The following is a 23,455-nucleotide window of genomic DNA, read 5'->3' as shown; positions in this document are numbered from 1 at the left end:
CGGAAGCTGAGGATTCAGGAAATTAATAGTATAACAAATAATGACAAGGAGGCAGTTTGGCTGACTTATTAACTTTACTCCGCTTATAGTGTAATGCAATAATTAATTATGTAATGTTACAGGTAACAAATAATGACAAGAAAGCCGTTTAACAGACTTACTAACATGTCAACATCATGTCAAAACTTGACCTCACCTGTGACCCTGCCTCTCCACTTGCCTCTCTTCCTGAGCAACTACCTAGCAGGACTGTTTCTGTCACCTCAGCTGGCAAAACAACACATTGACGGAATTAACAGGGAGAGAAAACGTAGAAAAAATTGTTGATGACTCTACACTTTAGCAATTGAGAAAATATTTTAAATGACTTACTTGTATTTGTTTTAAAGTAGCTCCTAATGTCTACCTTTCTTTTTTTAGCTGCCATCCTGACTCAGCACATAAAAAAAAAAGCCTAATTGACAAACACATTTGTTTCACTATATTAGTAAGCTCAGGTCAGGACATTGCAGACTTCCACTTTTTGTATCAAGTTCAAAATTCATATTTTACACAACCCTTACAGAAACTTGTGCAAAACACTAGACTTAAATAGAAACATGATTTGTCAGATTTATAAATCTTTTTAAATAGCAAGCACATATAAAATAGTTGTCATGATCTTTTAGTGTAAGTGCCCATCACAAAGTGTACACACACACACACGCACACATTTTTTGTACTGTACAAACTGTGTAAAAAAAGTCTACACGAACCCTACCCATCACAGAAAACTTTTTTGCATTTTTACATTTTCAAAAACATCAGTTAGATAATTTATAAGCTGTTTTCCTCATGTGAATCAAAAAATCCTTGTCCACATAAGGATTTCAAATATTGCCATCGTTGTGGGGCATTTACCCCCACAAGGGTTTACCAGGACATACAGAGACAGAAAGACACACGCACACACACACACACACACACACACACACACACACACACACACACACAACACCCAACCAGACACACACACAGTTTGGGTTGGCTACTTATCCGCGATTGTCATACATTGAAAAAAAACTGCACTGGCCCAGAATCAATATTTGACGCGATTATTTTTGTTCACAGAGCTGTTGATTTCTTTCTCCCTCACTTACCGCATCTAGGTTTCGGAGGAATTTTGCCGCTTCTCACGACCGAATTAAGCTACAGCCTCTCACAACAAGTTAGAAAGAAAAAGCACAGCCAATCGGATTAGCAATGTGGGTTTGCGAGGCGCGGGACTTCTACGAGATCTATTAACCAATTGTTGTGTACCAGGAATTGCGCTTTTTTCACAGAACGCTCTTGTAAGAGTGGTTTTATATATACATATATTTTAATTTATATATAATGTTCGTTTTATATAAATATATATATTTTAAAAATCTAAATTATTGCAAGGGACAAATCAGTGGTCATTGGATATTGGTAGGGACACGTCCCTAGCGTCCCTACTAAATTCTACGCCCCTGTAATTTACTTGCATACCAGTCTACGACTACGGATTCATTTCTGTCTAATAAACAAAAACAACAGCAATAGCGTCCTAGAAAATATTCTTCACTTCAATAAATTGACACAATTTAAAAAAATAATTAAATTAAATAATTATGATTAAGGTGTTTAATTTTTTTCCTGAATCTGACCAACGCCAGCCCATTTTTATAGAGGTTTCATTGTAATCGCCGCTCTACATGCTTGTTTTATTTCTACTATACAGATGCAGGACTCTGCACCTCCCCGTGACGTTTGAAGCCGTTGCTATGACACCGGACCAGACTTTTTTTCCAGCTGAATTACGCACTTTCTCATGAAGATTGGTTGTATTTGTTGTGCTGTCTGGCTGTCTGATCGTCTTGGGTGTGTTTATAAACAGCCATTGAATATGCTGCTTGAACCCTTTCAATAATTATAATGTCCTGCACCCAATAGTAAAAACAACAACAACCAAACATTATATCTAGTGTCTGAATCATTTTTGGTTTGACTAACTTATATCATATGGATCTGAATGACTGTCAAGTGCATTTACACACATACCTACTATCTATTTTACACATACTATCTAGTAGTGTACATCTGACCAGTGAGTGGCGCTGTCAAACAATTCACATTTTAGCAACACTTCCGACATTCACTTGAAGAAGAAGAGTGTGTTTATTCTTCCGGTTTCTGTTGCGTCGTTTAGACCATCGTTGCGGTTTAAAATCACTAACCAACAAACTGGGCCCATCGATAGTTTTGTAATGCTGCATATGACATGGGTATGTTAAACGAAAAATATTTATTGCAAACAACTAATGACAATATCTTATTTGTTTTCTGCTGTTGATCGAATCGCTAGTTTACTGCCATAACAACACACTGCAAATGACATGTCTATATTTTGAATTAAAGGGTGTTTTTTAATGATATTTCTCTGGATGTAATGCAGCTGTATCAATGAGCTCCACTTGTCCTGGGCTGTACTGTGGAAGGACCATCATAAATGAATCTATTGAAGGAGAATGTGGGGTAAGTGCATCATATTCATGTAATCGGTCCGAATAAAACACACAGATTGTGTAACTGCCTGATTATAATGTGTAACGTACGTTACTCATGCAAAAGGTCAAACTGACAGCACAGTTGTGTATATATGCACCCTGATGTGCATTTTACTAGTTCACACTTGTGTATTTCTGTAACACTCTATTAAGGTTTCATTTATTAACATTAGTTAAAGACTAGCTGAAAAATCAAGCTTTTAATGTTGTTTATATGTGGTATTTTTAATATGCTTTAAGACAAACCATGTACAAATTCATGAATCAACACCATTGCTGATGAGTATAAAACTGTGGTTCACAGATGAGTATAAAACTGTGAACCAAAGACAGTCTCAAAAACTCGGTCAGAAATCACTGTTGTTTCTGACGTCACAAACTACCTTGTAACCAATCAGGTTAACGTGTGATGATCATCGAGTTGATCCCTGAGCTGTTGAGTGAGTGGAGGCGGGGCTAATTAGCATATTCATAGATCTGCATATACAAAACGAGGCAAGGGTGTAGAGTTATATTCAAGATTTTTTTGTCCAGGAAAAAACATTTGAATACATGTACGGTAACGTTAGCTAATTTTGGTGATCAATGAGGAGTTTTAAGGGATACAACGACTACTTCAGGGGGACTTTAACTAAATGAGTTTACATGCACTAACAATGAACAATACTTCTACAGCTTTGATTAAACTTAATGTTAATTTCAACATTTACTAATATGTTATGAAATCAAAAAGTTGTATCTGTAAATATTAGTTGATGCACTGTGAACCAACACAAACATACAATTAATAATTGTATTTCTATTAACTAGTCTAGCATTAATTAACCAATATTTATAAATGCTTCAAATATTATATATTGCTCATTGTAACTTTGCTAGATCAGGGTTTTTTAAACTGGGGTCACAAGGGAGTGACGGGGTCCATTGAAAAGTCTAGAGAAAAACTGTTCTAAATAAATAATAAAATAAAAATAAATTACTATTAGATAAAAAATATACAATACATTACCAGTACATTCTTAATAGTGAGTAGAACGAAAAAATGATAATGTAACTTAATAAAACATTTTTTTTTTAAACATTTTTTATTTATTTATAATATACTTTTTCTAGTACCGTATATAAATTGTGTGTTTATAAAAGATATATGCCTTTTTTACACAAGGATGATCATATTTATGGGTCCATGGGATCTAAAATGTTGAAAACCTATGTTAGATAATGCATTTGCTAATGTTAACAAATGAGACCTTTTTGGAAAGTGTTACCTTTCTTCCTTTGTAAGTCCATTAGTTATTCCTAACCGCAGCAGCGGTCACCTGACCTGGCCATTCGAGAACAGTTCTGCTTGTACTGATATGTATGATTGCACAGTTAGTGGTGTTTTTGCGGACTGTATATAATGTATTCATAACCTTTACCATTCTCATTATAAAGGTCTGTCCTCGGGGCCAAAGGACAAACCTAGAGAAGATCTGCATGAGATGCACTGGCTCTCCTGAGCTGTATGACTGGCTGTACCTGGGCTTCATGGCGATGCTGCCTCTGGTCCTGCACTGGTTCTTCATCGAGTGGTATTCTGGGAAGAAAAGGTAGTTGGCGAAATTTCTTGTGCTAAACAATATTAAGATATGTCAGGTAACATTACTGTGTGGATCTGATTTTGTTTAGCAAAACTTTGAGACTGCATCTTTCCAAACCAACCGATGCTCTCCTAATGTCATCTCCAGTTCTAGTGCCCTTTTCCAGCATATCACGGCCCTGTTCGAGTGCACGGCAGCTGCCGTAGTGACTCTGCTGCTCAACGACCCCGTCGGCCAGCTGTCTATTCGTTCCTGTGAGGTTAAGATGCTTTCTGACTGGTACACCATGTTGTATAACCCCAGTCCCGACTACGTCACCACGCTGCACTGCACGCAGGAGGCTGTGTTCCCTCTGTGAGTGCCCTTTACATTAGATTTGAGGCTCCAGTTATTTCTGTTGGTGTCCAGGGGTGTAACTAGAGCTGCATGACTCTGGATGGATCAGTTTTTTAGTTCGATTTGTTTAAGGCAAATCGCGATTCTGAATAGATAACTAAACAATAACATAATTTACTGGAGATTGTGACGAAATTGCTGCAGTCTATTTACATTTTTTTAAATTAATTTGAATTATTATTATTTTTAAATCAGTCTGAATGAATTATCCATTTGCAGAATTAATTTGCTTCATTACTGGATGAATCAGTGTTTTTGAACAAATCTCTTGAATGAGTGATTCAATTAAATACGCCACCTACTGGTGTAACGGTGTAATTGATACAATCTTTTTACAGAAACATCAAGTTAATTTTAAGGGTGATTTACTCTATTTTGATCTCTACCGTAGACATATTTCCAAACTATAACTTTTATCCGAGTCATTCTGTGCTAATGTGAATTATTGTCATAGAAATAATGATACTGTATGGCAGTTTGTGAAGTGGTTTCATTCCTATACATGGCCACTGCACTCTCTGACTCCGAGGCGGCGCCGTACTTGTGAAAGGTTTAATAGACGTGGACAAATTGTTGTCATTTAGGAATAAGATTGTGTGGGTGTTTGAATTGAGATTGAGATCTTTTAGCGATTAATCGCGCAGCTCTACGTGTAACGGTTCACTCATGTCAAGATTCGGTTTGATACAATACTGATCTCATGATACTTTAAACAAAGCCAAATTAGTTAAAATATTTTTTTTTCAAAGACATGATAAACGGTTAAGTAAAAGTACTGTTCATTATGTTAGACACATATTCTGTCCCTGACTGCATATACTTAAAAAGTTGTAAATATTGTATATCAAGTAATGTATTTAAATTTTAATTTAATAATAATAATTTATAAATATGTAAGCTCAAATAAGTGACCTTCTGTTTTGCATATTGTCTGACACCCCCCTCAAATTATATCTTGGATATAACTTGAGGGCATCAGGCAGAAGCTTTAAATATGCGGGAGACTCCCGGCAGAGCTTTTTTTTTTTGTTGTTGTTATGAATTTGTGACTCATTGTGACACAATACATGGTTACAACCCTATTTTTTTCTGATTCCGTTTTTTTCTTTTCTTGCAGGTACACCATTGTGTTGATCTACTACGCCTTCTGTCTGGTTTTCATGATGCTTCTGCGGCCACTTTTGGTTAAGAAGATTGCGTGTGGCTTAGGCAAGACGGATCGTTTCAAGAGCATCTACGCAGCGCTGTACTTCTTCCCCATCCTCACGGTCCTGCAGGCGGTTGGAGGAGGACTTCTTTGTGAGTGTTTTTGTTCTTTTTTTAATGAACATTTGAAAATGTACCTAGTTGACATTTGTGTTTTTATATCTCCCTCTTATGTTATCAGACTATGCATTTCCATATATTATTTTGGTGTTATCGTTGGTCACGTTGGCAGTTTACATGTCAGCTTCAGAGATACAGGTAAATATATATATATATATGCACTATATGTTTTTTATTTATGTCGCAGTGCTTTTTATTTCATGTTCTAAGACAAATGTGTTCAACATTTTTGTGGCTTGTCTCCCGCAGTCTTTCAAAAACCTTGTGGCTAAGAAGAAACGCCTCGTGGTTCTCTTCAGCCATTGGCTCCTCCATGCATACGGTATCATTTCCATATCCCGACTGGATAAACTAGGGCAGGATTTGCCTTTGTTGGCCCTGGTGCCCGGACCCGCTCTCTTCTACCTGCTAACGGCCAAGTTCACAGAGCCGAACAGAATTCTGTCGGAGGGTGGGAATGGACACTGATGTCACTTCCTTTTGTAGGAGAATCAACTTCCCCACAAACCTGCACGTTAGAGCTGTGGAGCAACTTTTTATTTAGTAACACCTTTGGCATGGACACCAAAAAGCCATAAACAAAACATGTAGTTACTACTCATGATATATTGCCATAAAGTTTTCTGTTACGTCTATGAATATGCTTCTCTTTTTTTTTTTTGGTTGCTTGATTGACCGGAGATCAAATGAAATGCTTTGTAAAGAATGTTCTTTTTCTTTACTGGTTTCCTTTGAATCCTGAAAGCGAGTTTTGGAAAGTAGTCAGTTTTTTGTAAATTGATTGTAACCCAAGTATATATTATTCATTATAATTTGCAATTTGTATCTATTGTCAAGAATAGGTACAAATCAACAATTTGCTGTAATGTACAATGTATTTTTGTGTGTGATATATATATATATGAAACAGCTGGTCTGTGAATTTCTTGAGTGCCCTGAAGTAATGTTAACCATTTTCGTATGACAAACTTTCTTGTGCCAAATATAATTGTTTTCCCGTTTTCTTTTCATGTGCGGTTAAATCATAGCTTAACACTATAAAAGGAATATCTTGACAAATCATATTAGCATGTTATGAATGTTTTGCTGCTGAATATGTAAATCTGCACACGTATTGTGAGAATAATTCTATGTAGTTTTCAATGTTCTCAGACACTCATCCTCACCACTTGACTAAAGATTTTTTAAACGTATATTTATAAGTTCTACAGGTATGTGAGGAATATAACAAACTGATTAGAGACATTAATGTTTTAAACAGTTTTATTGAACATGTAATATGTTTAATATGTAATAATGTTTTACATGTTGGTGGTAAGTTATGTTCATGGCCATCAGATCTATGAAAATGAACATTTGTCAACGGTGTTTGACTTGTTGAATAAATTATTGTGACAGATTTTTGCATAGATGTGATATTTTTTTAACTACTAACAAAGCAAGTGTTCATTTTTTCAGCTTTCAGAATCATTTTTGGTATAAGTTACGTTCCATTTGTTAGGTAAGGTAAATACACTAGTTAACATGAACTAACAATAAACAATACAGTTTTTTTCATATTAGTTGATGTCATGCATTTAACAGTACATTTTTTAAATCAAAAGTTGCATTTGTTAACATAAGTCAATGCATTGTGAGCTAAAATGAACCCGATGAACGATGGTATTTTATTAATTATCATTATCAAGAATTAATATGTGCTGTAAAAACTATTTTGCTCATTGCCCAACCTATTGCAGAGACAAGTCATTACTAAAAATCAATATAAATGTTTCTAGTAAGACTCTGTTCTAAAATATTTCAAATCAGCTAGAAGCTGCTCGTAAAGATTGAAATCTCGGTTTGAAAAAATGCTGTTCCATATGAATATAAAGTGTAAATGTTTATTTCCTGGCTTTTCTAGCTTGGCTTCGCTAACATGGAACTCAAACCCACTAACTCTTTCTCCAGCCTGCTGTTGATGTCACTGATGTGGTGTTTTCTTTCTTGAATCCTTACTTTGAGACTGTATATGCTCTCCACAATCTTCTGGTCTTGATCTGCAGATTCCTAATATAAAAGACTCCTGATTAGTTCATTTATTGTAAAGAAAAGTTCATCAAAACATCAAGGTCAGAAAAGACTTTTCAATAGCCACAACATAAAACATGCAAGTTCATCAGTTAAAGGAACATTCCAGCATCTGTCGCCGTCCTTCAGTTTCCAGGAGAGCTCAAATGCAGGAATGTGCAGCTCTTCCATTAGACTTTCACTGCAAGTGCATTACTTTAAACACAATTTTGTATTTTTGTAACAAATGGAGGTAGAAATCGAGTATAATCGACAGCATACCAACAGTATTGATTTGTATACTTTGCTTGTACCTCAGTAAGCAGGATATCTGTGGTCCAGGTGTCTATTAGACTCTCTAGGGATGGAAAAGACACATGATTGGTCCTGGATCATTATACTAAGAGCACAATGCTTTAAAATGGCTGAGTGATTGTCAAAACACTCACTAAAGAGGGACTGTTTTCCCTCCGTCATCCACTTGGCCTCCTGCGTATACTTTTCCTTGTCTTTCTCTGCATCCAATATTTCCTCCTTCATTTGTTCAATGCGCTGCAAGTACAGAGCTGTTAGAAAGCACTGTTAAAAACATCCCGAGCGATGTGCTGATGTGTCTGTGCTGATGAGCGCAAGTTCTCACCATATGCAGACGACTGTTTTCCATCTGAACTTGCTCGAGCATGACCCTGTTCTCATAGATGCTTTTTTCGACTGCACTGATCTCTGCAGCGTTAGAAGTTAACGTCTCCATATGCTTGGCCCTCAAAGTCATCAATTTTTTCTTCAGATCATCCTACATGACAGCAAACATACAAATAGACTCGAAGGCTACGTCTACATACACTAATCGGATACATTTGAAAACGCATATTTTTCCTCTACGCTTTAGCCTTCCGTACGCTGAGATGTTGTTTATGTCCTGCGAAAACTTTTTGAAAATGCTTTCCCAAGTGGATACATTTTAGCGTTAGTGTGAAAACAATTACGTGTTTAGCCATGTGAAGCACACCGATAGATATGTCTGTTTATACCAGTATGTGCCTGCTATCCCAGACTGCAATATCGGCCCAGATCTGGTACATGTGGAATCCACAAAACATACTGTTCCCTTTCGAAGGGAACTCGACAATACGTCATCGACGCTTTGGGGAACGCCTCAGGCGTGACAGGTGTCTGAAATCACAATCAAATCACGGCAATCACATTGACCGGCGACAGCCCGTGAATCATTACGTGAATGATTAACGTGCGACCTGGAAGTATATAAGGGCGCCTTGCAAACATGACAAATCATCTTTTCGTCTTCAGGGACTGTTTTGTCTGTAACCGCTTTTGAAAATCAGGTATTTATGAAATGCACTGAGAAGGCTGAGTGTTTTCAACTGTGCTTTTTCTGTCTGGAGGAAGAGCGCGCACAGGCAGTTCTTGAGGGAACTGCCTGTACAATTGCGAGCGTTTTTCTTTGAGAACGCTCCGATCTCGTCTGACCCTCTCCTTGAGAGAAGAGGGCTCAGCATCTGGGTGAAAAAAAAAAAAAAAAAAAGGGATCCCAGATGAAGCCCGCCGATCGCCTTGAGAGGGGTATAATCCTCTCAAGCGATGCGGCGGCTGACGAGATTAAGCAGTGAGTGCTTTTCCGGACAAACAGGAGATGGCTGATGAGGTTGGTGATAATCAATCTTCTCAGCCACCCTGCCCCGTGTATGCTGAACTGGTGGTTTTATGGTAACGTTGGGGGAAAATCGCTCACTATGAGAGCGTTTTTTCCTCAGTCATAAAACCACTAGCTCAGGTGAGCCTTTCATTTCTTCCCGATCTCATACTGAGATCGAGAGGACATGGAAGAACCCATACTCTGCCCGTGTCCACCGACATCAGCGGGCTAGTCTCACTGATGTTGAGGTGATAGGAGAGCATGGGTATGTGTCGATGCCGCCCATTGACGAGACGTTTGCAACTATCTCGTGTCTGGACAGGCGTCTACACTGAGAGCTCAAACCCTGCCAGTTGAATGGCAGAGCATACACGCCAGCGGGTCAGGCCGGTGCTACCCTGCACATCATGGTGGTGTTGCAGGTACACCAGGCCAATCTGCTGGGGGATCTCGTCCAGGGGGTGGGGCCCCTGAGGCGGTTACTGAGCTGCGCCACGGAGTGAACCTGGCCGACATCGGGGAGAAGAGAGAAAGAAGAGAAAAAATCTTTCTCCTCGATTCGCCCTCGCCCTCTGAGCTTTTTGGCACCTCCGTGTAGGCGGTGGCTGGAAAGTTCAGAGAGGCGAGGGCGCGCTCAGCTGTATTAGGACAAATACATACCGCTGAGATCCGTATCCACACCCAGACAGACGGGAGGGCCTGGCCCATCATGGTCCGGGGACCTTAGACAGGGCCAGAGAGCCAGTGTCGCCTCTCGGGCGCCTCCTCCGTGGAGGAGTAGATCGCTGTAGAGGTGCAACTCCCGCAAGAAGAGGGATCTGAGGGAGGTGATCCAGCACGATTGCACACAGCATTGGCATGGATCACCTCCCCCTGAGGGCGTGATTATATCTTAGCCCTCTCCTCTCTTCCCCGACTCCCCAGACACTTTCTACATCAGGCCTGAGGCTGGGCTCATGGTTAGAACAATGTTCTGTTGGCCTGCCTCTGCTTGGTTAGGAGAGTGCCTCTTTCAGGCATGTATAGGTGGTAGACCCCATGTTCATAAAGAACTGTCTGGTAAGTCTTCACTTCGCACGCCGCAGGTGAGCTGAGTGGTCTTCTTTAAGAGTAATTTGTGTGCAACTAACACTAAAATTTATCTCTCTACAGACCTCGTTCCCTGTATAGAGCTATGGGGTCATGTAAGGTACATTTTTGGATTATTAGGGCCCTGAAGTCCCCCTTTAGGTGGCTAGAACGACTATCTTAGCCCTCGGGCTGTTAGCCACCTCAGGGTAGAGTAGTTGGTCTCCCTCCCATAGGATTTTTATCTTGGAGTATAGACTGACGCTAGTGCTTCAGATAGATCTTATGTCCGGTCCATGGGACCGTCTGACTTCCTTCCTGAGTACATCGCCCCCTTGAGCTCTGTTTGGGTTTTCAGTGGGCTGAGCGATTCTGCAGCCAGTTGTATGAAATAATAACTATTTTTCTAGTAAGGCTGTGGCTCCTCCGAGCCCTCAGGTAGATCTATGCTTGCAGGCTGGCCCTCACCAGGGCCGCCTCTGTAGCTGGCCTAGGCTGTGCCAGGGATAGTGGAGGCGCTCTGCTTAAGCATTTCTGCCTCTGAGCCTTCACTGTGTGAATATAGGTTCCTAGCATCCCTGTATGACAGCCTCCTCCAATGGGAGTCGTTAGGCCAAGGCCCGCCCCCTTCTCTGCATTCTGGGGCGACAATTGTAATGCAGCGTGGTGCAGAGGCATGGTTTATAAAGATCCTGGGTTAGGCCTCAAATAGGCCTCCCCGGTACAATGTGTCTTTATTGAGCAGGGTTAGGCCGCCTTTCGCCTCACGAAGAGGCTGGGTCTGTCTGCCCGACCCTGCCGTGCAGAACTAGCATACGGATATGGGCTGCCAGTATAGGCTTTACTCACCTCGCTGAGCTACTGCTCAAGCGTCGGGTTGTAGGTGGTTGGCTCACAAACAAGCCCCACTCCCCTAGGTTGGGCACAGATACTTTTTCTGTCACCCCTAGAGCCACTGGCGGGCCCGCACCCTGGTAAACCTCAGGGTGAGGTGGAGAGTATTCCCCTGTGATACAGGGCAGGTCTGAGTCCTTCACTTTCAGTTCTGTATTATCCTACCTCGCACCACTATGGCTCGGGTTGAGCGGAAAGTTCTAGCCTTCACTTCTTTTTTGGTCGAAGTACGCTCCCCTGAAGCCAGAGCATTGCCATGAGCTGACGCCCATGCTTACAGATGGTAGGCCCCTGGCTCTGGGGCCTCCATTGAGGCAGAGTGGCGTATGTTGTACTCCCCTTGCTCAAAGGGTGCTAGCGCTTTTGCTGAGTACACTGCCATGGGCAATGTGATTAGGTACCAGAATGCTGTAGGCGCTGTGTAAACAGCTTATCTGCCAACGAAGGCTGCGCCATTAGGTAGTAGGCCTCAGCAGGCCTCCTGTATGGGCAGCCCCCAAGTGGGCGCTGTAGGCCAGCTCACTTCAAAAAAGTGTTGCTGGCCTTGGTGGTTCGGGCAGTTGACTCACTGATGGGTAGTAGGCCCTAAACAGGCCTCCTCGGAAGTGAGTCCCAACATTGTGGGACTTACTTGTTGGTGTGGTATGATTCCCAACAGTGTACCTTTGGAGCAGATTGACTTGCTGTCAGCTAGTAGGCCCAACCAGGCCTCCCTGATAGGCGAGTCCCCAGTGGGCTGGCCTTAGCAGGCCGCCTTCGAACCGTCACCCAGATTCAGGGCTCTTAGCTACCAGTTGTTTAAGATTACTTTCAGGTAGTAGGCCTCCTCAGGCCTCCCTGAAGGTGAATTCCCACTTACGGTGGCTATCAGGTAGTAGGCCTTACCAGGCCTCCCTGTAGGCAAGCCCAAAGGACAGGCAACTGGACAGCTAGCCTGACCTACTATCAGGTAGTAGGCCTCACCGGGCCTCCCTGAAGGCATGTTCTCACGTAATGTGATTATCAGGTGGTAGGCCGCTAACCGGGCCTCCCTGAATGTGAGCTCCCAAGTATTGTGGCTGTCAGGTAGTAGGCCTCACCAGGCCTCCCTGAAGGTAGTTCCCACATACTGTGGTTATCAGGTTACAGGCCTCACCAGGCCTTCCTGGTCATGAGCTCCCACATGCTGGGGTTATCAGGTAGTAGGCCTCACCAGGCCTCCCTGAAGGTGAGTTCCCTCATACTGTGGTTATCAGGTTACAGGCCTCACCAGGCCTTCCTGGTTATGAGTCTCCACATGTCAGGTTACGGGCCTCACTCGGCCTTCCTGAATGTGGGCTCCCACATATTGTGGTTATTAGGTTACAGGCCTCATCCGGCCTTCCTGGTTTTGAGCTCCCACACACTGTGGTCGCTAGGTTACAGGCCTCACCAGGCCTTCCTGGTCATGAGAGCTCCCACATACTGGGGTTATCAGGTGACAGGCCTCACCAGGCCTTCCTGGTTATGAGCTCCCACATACTGTGGTTATCAGGTTACAGGCCTCACCAGGCCTTCCTGGTTATGAGCTCCCACATACTGTGGTTATCAGGTTACAGGCCTCACTAGGCCTTCCTGGTCATGAGAGCTCCCACATACTGGAGTTATCAGGTTACAGGCCTCACCAGGCCTTCCTGGTTATGAGCTCCCACATACTGGGGTTATCAGGTTACAGGCCTCACCAGGCCTTCCTGGTTATGAGCTCCCACATACTGTGGTTATCAGGTTACAGGCCTCACCAGGCCTTCCTGGTTATGAGCTCCCACATACTGTGGTTATCAGGTAGTAGGCCTCCAGGCCTCCCTGTGAGTGGTTCCCCAACCATGCTGGGTTCTGGAAGCTAGTGGCCGCCTGCTATCAGTTCAGCTGGCCTTATTAGGCCGTTGCTAAAAGCAAGCTCGTGCCCTGGCTCAACTAAAGTGTTCATCCTCTGCTTCTGGTTCCCTCCGGGAACTTCTTTCTCTGCCTACAGCCTGGTTCCTACCAGTCGGTCCATTGCTCCCCTCACTAAGGGTCTCTATGAGTGTTTGGACTCCTGAGTCTGGTCAGACGGTCGTAGGCCTCTCGTGAGGCCTCCCAGTTAGATCAGCCCCTAGGCCTTCACAGGCCTCCTCAGTGTTTCAAACACAAACACTGGGTAGATCCATGGATCGAGTAGAGAAACTCCCCTCTCTAGCAAGGGTTGTAAAGCACTATGCTGAGTCATACTCTCCGGGATATCCCGTCTCTGAGATCCGGGCTGAGGGTTCACTGCCAGCTTCGCAGTCCCTCGGGTTGGATGCCTTACCTAAGGCAAATGTCCAGAGGCTCTGTCTCCAGACAGACAGGAATTTGGCCAGACTGAAGTGTCCGACGTAGTGACACCAGGTCAGGCCGTCCTGGTGGCATTTCGGGTGGTATATTCCCCCGAATAGTGACTGGCTGGGGTTCCCTCGGGTTCCCTAGCCACATTCCCTAGAAGGGACCCCTTCTAAATTGAAGTTGTGGTCCTAGGCCTTTGAGCAGGCCCAGGTAGGCCTTCGGATTACATATTTGGAGTTCCTCCTGTTAGGCTTATAGCTTGGGCTATGACCGTAGGGAATGCTGTCACTGACAGCCCAGTGTGACCTGAGGGTGAGTGGTTCTTGCATTTCATTTGAATTTGCTGGTTCTGACAGTTGTCACTGCCTCCTGGCATGCACTCCCCTCAGCATGGCGGAGTGGGTATTTCGTTCCCCAAAGCGTCGATGACGTATTGTCGAGTTCCCTTCGAAAGGGAACGTCTCAGGTTACAACTGTAACCTTTGTTCCCTGAGAACAGGGAACGAGACAATACGTCTCCCTGCCATGCCTCGGGGCCTGCCTACCAATCAGTCCCTTCAGACGAAGGATGATTTGTCATGTTTGCAAGGCGCCCTTATATACTTCCAGGTCGCACGTTAATCATTCACGTAATGATTCACGGGCTGTCGCCGGTCAATGTGATTGCCGTGATTTGATTGTGATTTCAGACACCTGTCACGCCTGAGGCGTTCCCCAAAGCGTCGATGACGTATTGTCTCGTTCCCTGTTCTCAGGGAACAAAGGTTACAGTTGTAACCTGAGACGTTTTTTGCCTACTATATAGTATGGAAGGCATGGAAGGCGTAGTAGGCATAATTTTTTAAGCGAAAACAGTTTTCAAATCCATTTAAAATCTATCCGGATTTATGTAGACGTAGCCTAAACCCATCAATTTAGCACACATTTGGGAAATGTGAATGCTGAGTAAATATTAACCTTTGGTTGTAGGAGAGCCGCAGTCTGCTTTGTGACCTTCTGAATAGAGAGCTCAAGATTTTTCTTTTGGTTTTCCAACTCTGGTAAAAGAGGAAAAAACACAAAATCCTTTAAAAAAAAAAAAAAACTGAGTTAACCTACAAGTGCCATTCAATTTGACCAAACATCAATTTATTGTGCGATGTTAATCTCTATTCTTTCTCATTTCAATAATTTGCAATAATAGACCAAGACAGCAACATACTGTCCGGGCCAAATATATGTGGATTCATCGTCTACCAGATATGGGTCGGATCTGGGCCGACACTACGTTGCTTTTTGGGGAATGACAGAGTATTGTAAATAATATCTCATAAAGAAACTGACATTTGAAACACAACACTAGCTGTGAAACAACAGGTGGCCGGTTCATGACTCCATAGTTCAGTGAAGTGTTGAGCTACATGAGAAGAATAGAAATGAAGCCTGTACCTGTTATGTGGTTCTTTAAAGTCAGATGTTTGAGTTGGTCAATGTCTAACTGAGACTCCACTGCCTCTAAGACTGACTCCTTGACCTTGAGCTCCTGCTCTTTCTCCATATGAGCTTGAGCGATTGGTTCTGCGTCCCTCTTTTGAATCACAACAAAACATACATTTTTAGTTTGCAGATGCAGTTAAGCACGCTTAGCTAAACCACATCCATCTTAAAATGTTTCAGTGAGCTTATAATAAGTATACAAATATGGATTTTCTCTTGTACAGTAAGCTGTATAATTTCAGGCTGGTAGTTCATTTCCAGTTGTTTTCCCTCTTCCTCAGTGTTGGACAGCTCTTCTGTAAGATCCTTTATCACTGAATTCAATAATATATGGTCTTGGAGTTTCTTTTCCTGCAAAAACAACAGCATGTTTAGATACAACGATGTCTGTTTGTATTGCCACCACTACTGGATAGTGATTCTATCAGACCTCCTCGAGAAGCTCTCCATATCTCTTCTCTGTTTGTTCGATGGATGCATTCATCTTCTTGACATACTCCTCGTGTTCCTCTTTTAGAGTTTTGAGAGACTGACTTATTTTCTCTCTTTCAGCTTCAATTACTGACCTGGGTACAAATATGAATGTCATAATAATGGCCATGTTAAGTCTTTCCCTGCCATTGATGGAATTTCCGGCAATACATGCTTTCACTGTAGGGGGCGCTATTACACATCTTCTAAACGAGTACAGAATCTCCGGATCAAAACACAGACGAAGAAGAAGCATGTGTTGTAGTCTTTGGAACGTGATATTCTCATATTTTATTCATAAAAACGCTGGTGGGGAAAATGTTAAAGTCCGCGTGAACCGGAAGTTGCAAACGACTTTTCTCAAGTGTTGTGACGCATTTCCGAGTGAAACGGAATATTGAACAGAGGGCAGGGTTTTACTTTAGCGCTCCTCCTCTCCATCTCTCGTCCATAGCAGAGTAACGGTTTGAGGGGAGTGGTTAAGCGTTTAACCAACCCAAGTAGTCAAGCCTATGTCATCAGAAAAGAACGCCATTCCAGACCCGGAAGTAACTTTTCAGACTTTGATTAAAGATAACTTCGGCAAATTATTTTTTCCCGTGTAATAACTGGCACGGATTAATTGTTCACCACAAGACTAGTAATATCCGCTAACAAAGTAAATAGGGTCAATTTTGATTTCATGCCGACTTTAATGATTTGAGGAGATAATTTATTGATTTCTCATGGTCAGCTGTCTAATGACATTTAACTAAATTTGCAGATCATATTAAACATGTTTTTAAAAAAAATGAAAATTTATTTAACCACATATTAAACATGAATTAAACCATTTGAAATGGTATTTTAATTACTTGTTAATTGAACTTTTGCTGTAGTATTGTTGTCTTTTATTCGTCCCAGTTAAAATACCTAAATATCCTTAAGATAAACTGACGTGAGAAGCAAAATAAGAATGCAGAAATTAATTTATAAACTCCAGATAAATGAAAAACACACAAACAAAACACTGCCAATTGCATAATAAAGAGATGTTTTACTCAGGATAAACGGCTTCTTCTTTTCAGAGAATATATCAAGTTTCTCTTTATTATGGAATTAACAAATTTACCTGGGGTTTCTCAAGTATGTTTTTCAGGTTAGTCTTCAATAGAAGATAGATATTATAAGTATATATGAAGTATATATCATCATAAGTAAAATTAAAATAACATGTTAGACAGACCTGATCATATTCTGTTTGGCCAATTGACCTTCCTGTTCCTCAAGAGTTTTTCTGAACATATCTGCACTGATTCTGAGAGACAACCATTCAAATAAAGGTATGAAACAATTTAGTTGTAATGTAGTAAGACAAAACCATAAAACAAAAGACAGGGCCATACATGTTAGCGTCATGAAGCTGTCTCGTCTCTTCTTTCATTTTTTTCATTTCAAATCTACATTTGGCAATGCATATAATGTCTTCATCATGTCTCAGTTTATTCTCCTCTAACCTGGAACAAAACAATCATTTTAAATATACATTTCAAGCTAGTCATCAGGATGAAGCAAAGAAGAAAGAGAACTAAAGAGACAAATGTACCGTTTGGACATACTGTGTTTTTCAGCAATCATGTCATCTTCCTTTTTCCTCTGAGTGCTGAAGATGTCTGACAGTTTAGCGTGGCGCTCTGACAGACCAATTTTCACTTCCTGTTCCTCCTTGATCTCATTTTCAATCTGAGGAGAAATCACAGCTCCTTACTCTGTCCCAGACTTCACCCTGCTCTTTACAGATGGCTTAGATGGGCAATCCAAGTCACCCCAAAATCAAACGTATTGAAGATCTTTTATATAAAAATAATATATTAAATAATATCATATACATGAAAACATTATATATTAATATATATATATATATATATATATATATATATATATATATATATATATATATATATATATATATACACAATTAAAAAATAAACAATACTTATATCATATTTTTGCATGACAATCAAGCATCCCACCACTAAAATATCTGTTTTATTACTGTAAAATTCAGTATGCACCTTATTGATGATGTATACTATATACACGAGCAGATGAGCCCATAATATGAACGCAGCAGTTAAATGGCTAAGCGTTTTCTTTATAATGGTTTTCTATGGAAAAATGCTTAACGAAAAATGATGTGTTGCATTTATATTCAGAGTTCATCTGCTTGCCTGTACATAGTATGCTTCATCAATAAGGTGTATATTGAATTTGGTCTTTTAATATCACTGTCTTACCATTATACTTAGCTCAAACCTGGAAAAATGTATGGCAGGCAATGAAGGAAAGCTTTGAGGTTGGTGTTACTATAAGGGGGACGTCATGTGAAAACTAGGAATGCGTTACTTAAGAACTGTTTTTATCAAGCAAGTTTTATTCATAATGTTTCCACCTTTTACCAAATATAAAATTTCACACAGGTAAAAGGTCTGGGTTAGGGCCGGATTTACCAACAGCTTGCGCCAGCGCAAACCCGTTTTGGCGTTAAAAAACTACTGTCAGGATTTACTAAAGACGTGCAGTGAGAAATTAGCGCTGAAAAGGCGTGGACAGTAATTTTTGTGGCTGACCTTATTGCATATGCATTTGTAGGAGTTTCCCTTTCAGACGCCACATTTATGTGAGGACAGTATTTAAATGAATCACACAACTCGATTTAATAAGGTTTGCGCAAGTCAGTTCACTGGTCTCTGTACTATTATTTACCGCCCAAAAAGATCATGTCTTAAACCAGACTCTAATTTGTGCTGCTCTTGGTAGATTGCGTTGGTCATTATGGAAATTATCTGGGTTGCGTCTGTGTTCTTTAATTTGCGTGTCGTCAGTAGATCACGCGCAGAACTTTCCACTCCCATCGACGCTTTATGCTCACACGCTAATGTGCCCTGTTTAGTAAATCTGGCCCTTAGTGTTGTTTATATACTATTTATTAATATTTTTAATTTGCTTGCTTTTTGTTTTCAATTTTAATTTTAAATTTGAGCAATTTTGTTACATGCTCAATTAATGAAAGGTTTCGTTTTAGTTAAAAACACTACACTGACAGCCTCTTGCATAACCAGTGTCACCATACACCGTAGCAAGGTAGATAGATAGATGGATAGACAGATGGATGTTCATATATCCAGATCAGGCGCACACCTATTGACTGCTTGAACTATATAACATCTAAGGGCAGTCCAGCACTCAGCTGTATTAAAGGTCATCTATGCACATTGTGTCTTTGAAGAAAAGCATTATAAAAAGCTCAATGTGATGGCTGCTCAGCGGGACCTGCCAGAGGCAGGAAATCGATGCTTCAGATCTGACATCTAAAGACTGAGATTTGAGGGTTTTGATCCCTTTACGAAAAGAGTGCATTAAACACGGAGCAGCCATTCGTTTATTGTCAGGAGTTTTACAAAGATGTCTGCCTCTACTTACCTCTAACATCTGCTCCTGAATGGCCTGAACTTTCTGTTCAAATGCTTCTGCCAATTCAAGCAGTTCTCGCTCATTAAACGCCCTGTTGATTATTAATAACAAAGCTGATTTCTGTTGACCAGAGGTGAAGAAAACAGAAAAAGACAACTGTTTTGCAGTAAGTTACTTTTGTCGATCAAGTTCTTCCGTCTTACTGCTCTCCTCATGAAGCCATTCTTTGCACTTTATTTTAGATGCATTCAGTCTAGCAATGTTCTTCTCCAAGTGGGCGATATGCTGAAACCAAATAAACGAATAAAGCATCCCATACCAACATTATTGTATTATTGTTTTGGCATTTTACAACATGTGTAGATTCTTACGTTTTCACACTGCGTGACTGTCTCCTCCTTGTCTTGGAGTTCTGATGTAATGATATCCAATTCCCTGCGTGTTTCTGCATTGATTTTTCTTTGTCCTTTAATCTTAAGAACAGTTTCCTCTATCTAAACAAGGAAAATATGAATTAAATCCCAGCTTTTGAGTGAAAATCTATCCTGTTTGAAAAAACAAGCTCAGTCTACCTCCTTTCCTACAGTGTGTTTGCTTTCAGCAGATGTTTTCCTCTTCTGAATCATGTTTTCTTTTAGGCCCCGTTGGGCTGTTTCCACCTGGACAATTTTGTCCTTCAATGACTGGATCTCATTCTGTTTTTCCGTAAGCAGTATCTTTGTACCAGCTTTTTTTGACAGCTGCTGATTCATCTGATCAACAGCATCTCCATAGTTTCCTTGAATGTTTTCTCTCTCCTGACTGAAATATAATAACAAGAGAAAAGTGACATGTGAAGGCCAAGTATGGTAACCCATACTCGGAATTTGTCCTCTGCGTTTAACCCATTCAAGTTAGTAAACATGCATTTTGTCATTTGTCAGAGTTATTAATGCTAAAGTCACAAGTGTGTCATTTCTATAGCACCAAAAAGAATTGTGACTGTTTTCAAACAGGCTTCCTCAAATGCTCATCATTGGTCAGATAAAAAAGATAGCCCCGCCTTGAACGTCCTTAGGTGTGTTCGACTTTATATGTCTTATTAACAAAGTTCGGGAGAAGCACGTTCAGAAAATGAATCTAATCGTTATGGGAGGAGCTCATCCAGTCATCTCAATTAACATCAAGATTTTACCGCTGTTCTATGACAGTTTTCCAGCATCCCTCCACCACCCCATCTCCTCACTTACTAATCCTATCCCAAACCTGGGATGGGGGAGAACTCTGGGTTCGGGCCAAATTCCGGGCTCAGAGCCCTCTCCCGGACAGCACACCAAATACGCATTAATTCCTACATCTGATTTCATGTTTGAACTCGTGAAGTGTCACTTCGCAGAACAATTGACTTTCTTGAAATTTTGTCAGACTTAGAGGGATAGTTCACCCAAAAATCTAATTACTTGAGTTTGAGTAAATGTCATAATTTACTCACACTCAAGTTATTTCAAACCTGTATGAATTTCTGTCTTCTGCTGAACACAAAAGAAGATATTTTGAAGAATGCCGGTAACCAAACAGTTGATGGGCCCAGTAAATGGGGTCCATAAACAGTTTGGTTACCCATATTGAATACCCATTTAAATTTTTTGGTGAACTATTCCTTTAAGATGGTGCAGACGCCATGTGACAATAACATATATATCATCAAAGTAACGCAAGAGCGATTCGAGAGCAATTCTGCACCGATTCTCCAGAGCGGCTGCACAAGCTCTGAAGACGACACAGCCATTTCATGATTGGTCGGATTCACAACGATCACGTGTTTTGTGTTTATTCTGATACATTCAGGTCAGGTGATGCTCCAAATTTGTGTGTAAAAACTATTTTCATGTAACCATAATGTTTTATTTTGTCTTGTCTATCAAAATAAAACCGATACAAATATATAGACCCACTTTATTAGTATTTTAATAGTATAGGCTCAGGCTTATGTTGAACTTTATTCTTGTATATGGCGCTTAAGCAGTAAAAAGTACTGGATGAACCGTTTCTGCTTCATGAAAACACCCAAAAAGGCTGTGTATTTGACAAATATTATATCTTATCCACTTTCTCTGCGCAAGCACCACTTTCCGACTGTTCGACTTTATTTCTCTGTTTTCAACTCCTCCCCGACTGCAAGCGATCGGTTACATGCAGCCACAGCTGACGTCGAACACACCTATTACCTTTACAAAAAGTTAATGTTGAAAGAAATGTACACATGCACTTCAGCTTTAAAAATGGTACAAATAATAATGGAAACTACATTTCCCATGATCCCCATGGGTCAACATGTTTAAAGACTCACAGCAGAACAGCATTTTCTTGTTCAAAGATGTGTTGCTTCTCCTCCATGGATTGAATGTCATCTACTACAGATTTCAGCTCAGATTGAAGTTGATTCAACACTGCAGCATTGTCTTCTCTTGCTGCAGCTACACAAGCTTCAAAAACATCAACAAACATCTTTAGGAAGTTACAGTTTCCCATTAACCATGAGTTGTTGCCACAGCATTTAGACTTTTATTTCATGGATTCAACAGGTTTTCCAAAGATTTGTGGACGAACTCACCTGCTATTTCATTCTTGATTTCATCCTGTAGGTTAATTTTTTGATGTCGAAGCTTGCTCGTCTCAATGGTTTCAACCTCAAGTTTCTCACGTGCTGTTTTTCTAGATGATTCCTAAATAAGATTGCCACAGTGATATGAACACATATTTCATTGATCATTCCTGTAATACAGTATCTGAATTCGGTAATGTGTAACTTTAACAGGATGGAAAATTATATTGAGGTTTGATTGATTACTAATTAAAATTATTTGTTTTGTTTGAAGCATTTTGATTAGAGAAAGAAAAATAAGAAGAATATAAGAATAGGAAAAATAAGAAGAAACACTTCTATACAATACGGTATGAATAGCCTACATTTCCCAATTTTTCATGTTAGAAGGTAACGTTATGATGGCACTTAAAATTCCAACATCACAAACTAGTCATACAATTATTTGAATTCACCCCTATGTTGACTCAATTTTGACAAAAGAAAACATCTGTTATGAATTCCATCTCTAAAAACTGTGAATTTGATAATGTATGCTATGTTAAGAAAATGATTAACTTACAGGGCATTGAAATGTAACATTACGTTAGCTGCTAACGTTAACGTAAGTTAAGTTACTGCAAAACAGAAATGACACATCGGATATGAGCCGAGTATTGATATTGACCCTTTTTTGAAAACCACAGTAATGGACTAGTTTAGACGAGCATTCCGTTAAATATAAGTTATGTAATAATTATACTTGTAAATACCAGCTCTTTAATGGCTTCAGCTGTCTCTCTCAGGTGGTGACTTGCTTCTTGACTAAAAGAAACGCCTTCTTCCCTCAGTCGTGTATCTGTAAGGTGTTTAACATTATTTCACTGAACAAATAAAACTCGATTCTTAATATGTATTATATAAAGACAGGACATATTGAAATTGGTGTGTTTGAAGCGATTCTAGTATTTGCCACTACGTTAACTGTTGGAGTAACGTTATGAATTTGTGTGCGTAAAAATAGTTTTTTTTTCTCCCTTACAAAGACAATTTCTTACCTAACTCGCCCAAATGTTCTAAGGCAATCCTTACAGCAGGGAAATCCGGTACCAAACAAGCCGCCATATTAGTAAATATAATTTTATTTTTAAACGGGAAAAGGACGACAAGATTGGCAGAAGAGTTTAAAACAGCAGTTTGACTCGCAGTTCATCTGTGTAGTGTGTAGTGTGTACTGCACATGTTGGCATGACGACCGTCACTCACAGCAAGTGCACGAGACCCCCGTGTGATTGCATTTTCCTAACAAAATTGCAGCTTTGGAGTAGGCTATAGAAAGATTATGAGGTAAGCAGATCTCAAAGTCTTACCCTGAGGGGTGTGTTCTACATGAAATCGCTTTACTATTCCTTATTTATTTATTTGAAGGAATATGTTCAATTTGTAGTATACTATTTCAAGAAAGATCATCGATATACCACATGTGGCCAACTTTACTTTTTCATTTTGTTATTTATTGCAAAACATCCTGTTTTAATCAGTATTTCTTTGTTATTTTCTTTAAAAATAATAAATAAATAGTATTTTTGTAATTTATTTATCTAAATTAAAAAAAAAGATTTAAAGTCTTACA

General features: G+C 40.3%; 2 protein-coding genes across 2 annotated transcripts; one reads left to right on the top strand and one right to left on the bottom strand.

Annotated features, from left to right (window-relative positions):
- Nucleotides 1–2,078: 2,078 nt before the first annotated feature.
- On the top strand, nt 2,079–7,431 carry jkamp (jnk1/mapk8 associated membrane protein). The gene is made up of 7 exons (XM_079633751.1): nt 2,079–2,288; nt 2,459–2,538; nt 4,008–4,162; nt 4,301–4,507; nt 5,667–5,848; nt 5,937–6,013; nt 6,125–7,431. The coding sequence occupies exons 1-7, from the start codon at nt 2,285–2,287 to the stop codon at nt 6,341–6,343; spliced, it is 924 nt and encodes a 307-aa protein (XP_079489877.1). The 5' UTR covers nt 2,079–2,284; the 3' UTR covers nt 6,344–7,431.
- ccdc175 (coiled-coil domain containing 175) lies at nt 7,424–23,045 on the bottom strand. Its single transcript, XM_079633750.1, has 19 exons — nt 22,881–23,045; nt 22,596–22,681; nt 21,853–21,964; nt 21,589–21,724; nt 19,832–20,060; nt 19,631–19,753; nt 19,435–19,544; nt 19,269–19,350; nt 17,392–17,528; nt 17,192–17,302; nt 17,032–17,103; nt 15,766–15,901; nt 15,558–15,686; nt 15,288–15,426; nt 14,817–14,896; nt 8,565–8,717; nt 8,374–8,476; nt 8,239–8,282; nt 7,424–7,924 (listed from the first exon to the last, which is right to left on the bottom strand). The coding sequence occupies exons 1-19, from the start codon at nt 22,945–22,947 to the stop codon at nt 7,775–7,777; spliced, it is 2,199 nt and encodes a 732-aa protein (XP_079489876.1). The 5' UTR covers nt 22,948–23,045; the 3' UTR covers nt 7,424–7,774.
- Nucleotides 23,046–23,455: the final 410 nt, after the last annotated feature.

Source organism: Phoxinus phoxinus (genome assembly GCF_949152265.1).
Source record: "Phoxinus phoxinus genome assembly, chromosome: 13".
NCBI lineage: Eukaryota > Metazoa > Chordata > Actinopteri > Cypriniformes > Leuciscidae > Phoxinus > Phoxinus phoxinus.
This window is presented reverse-complemented; position numbering and strand designations above follow the sequence as displayed.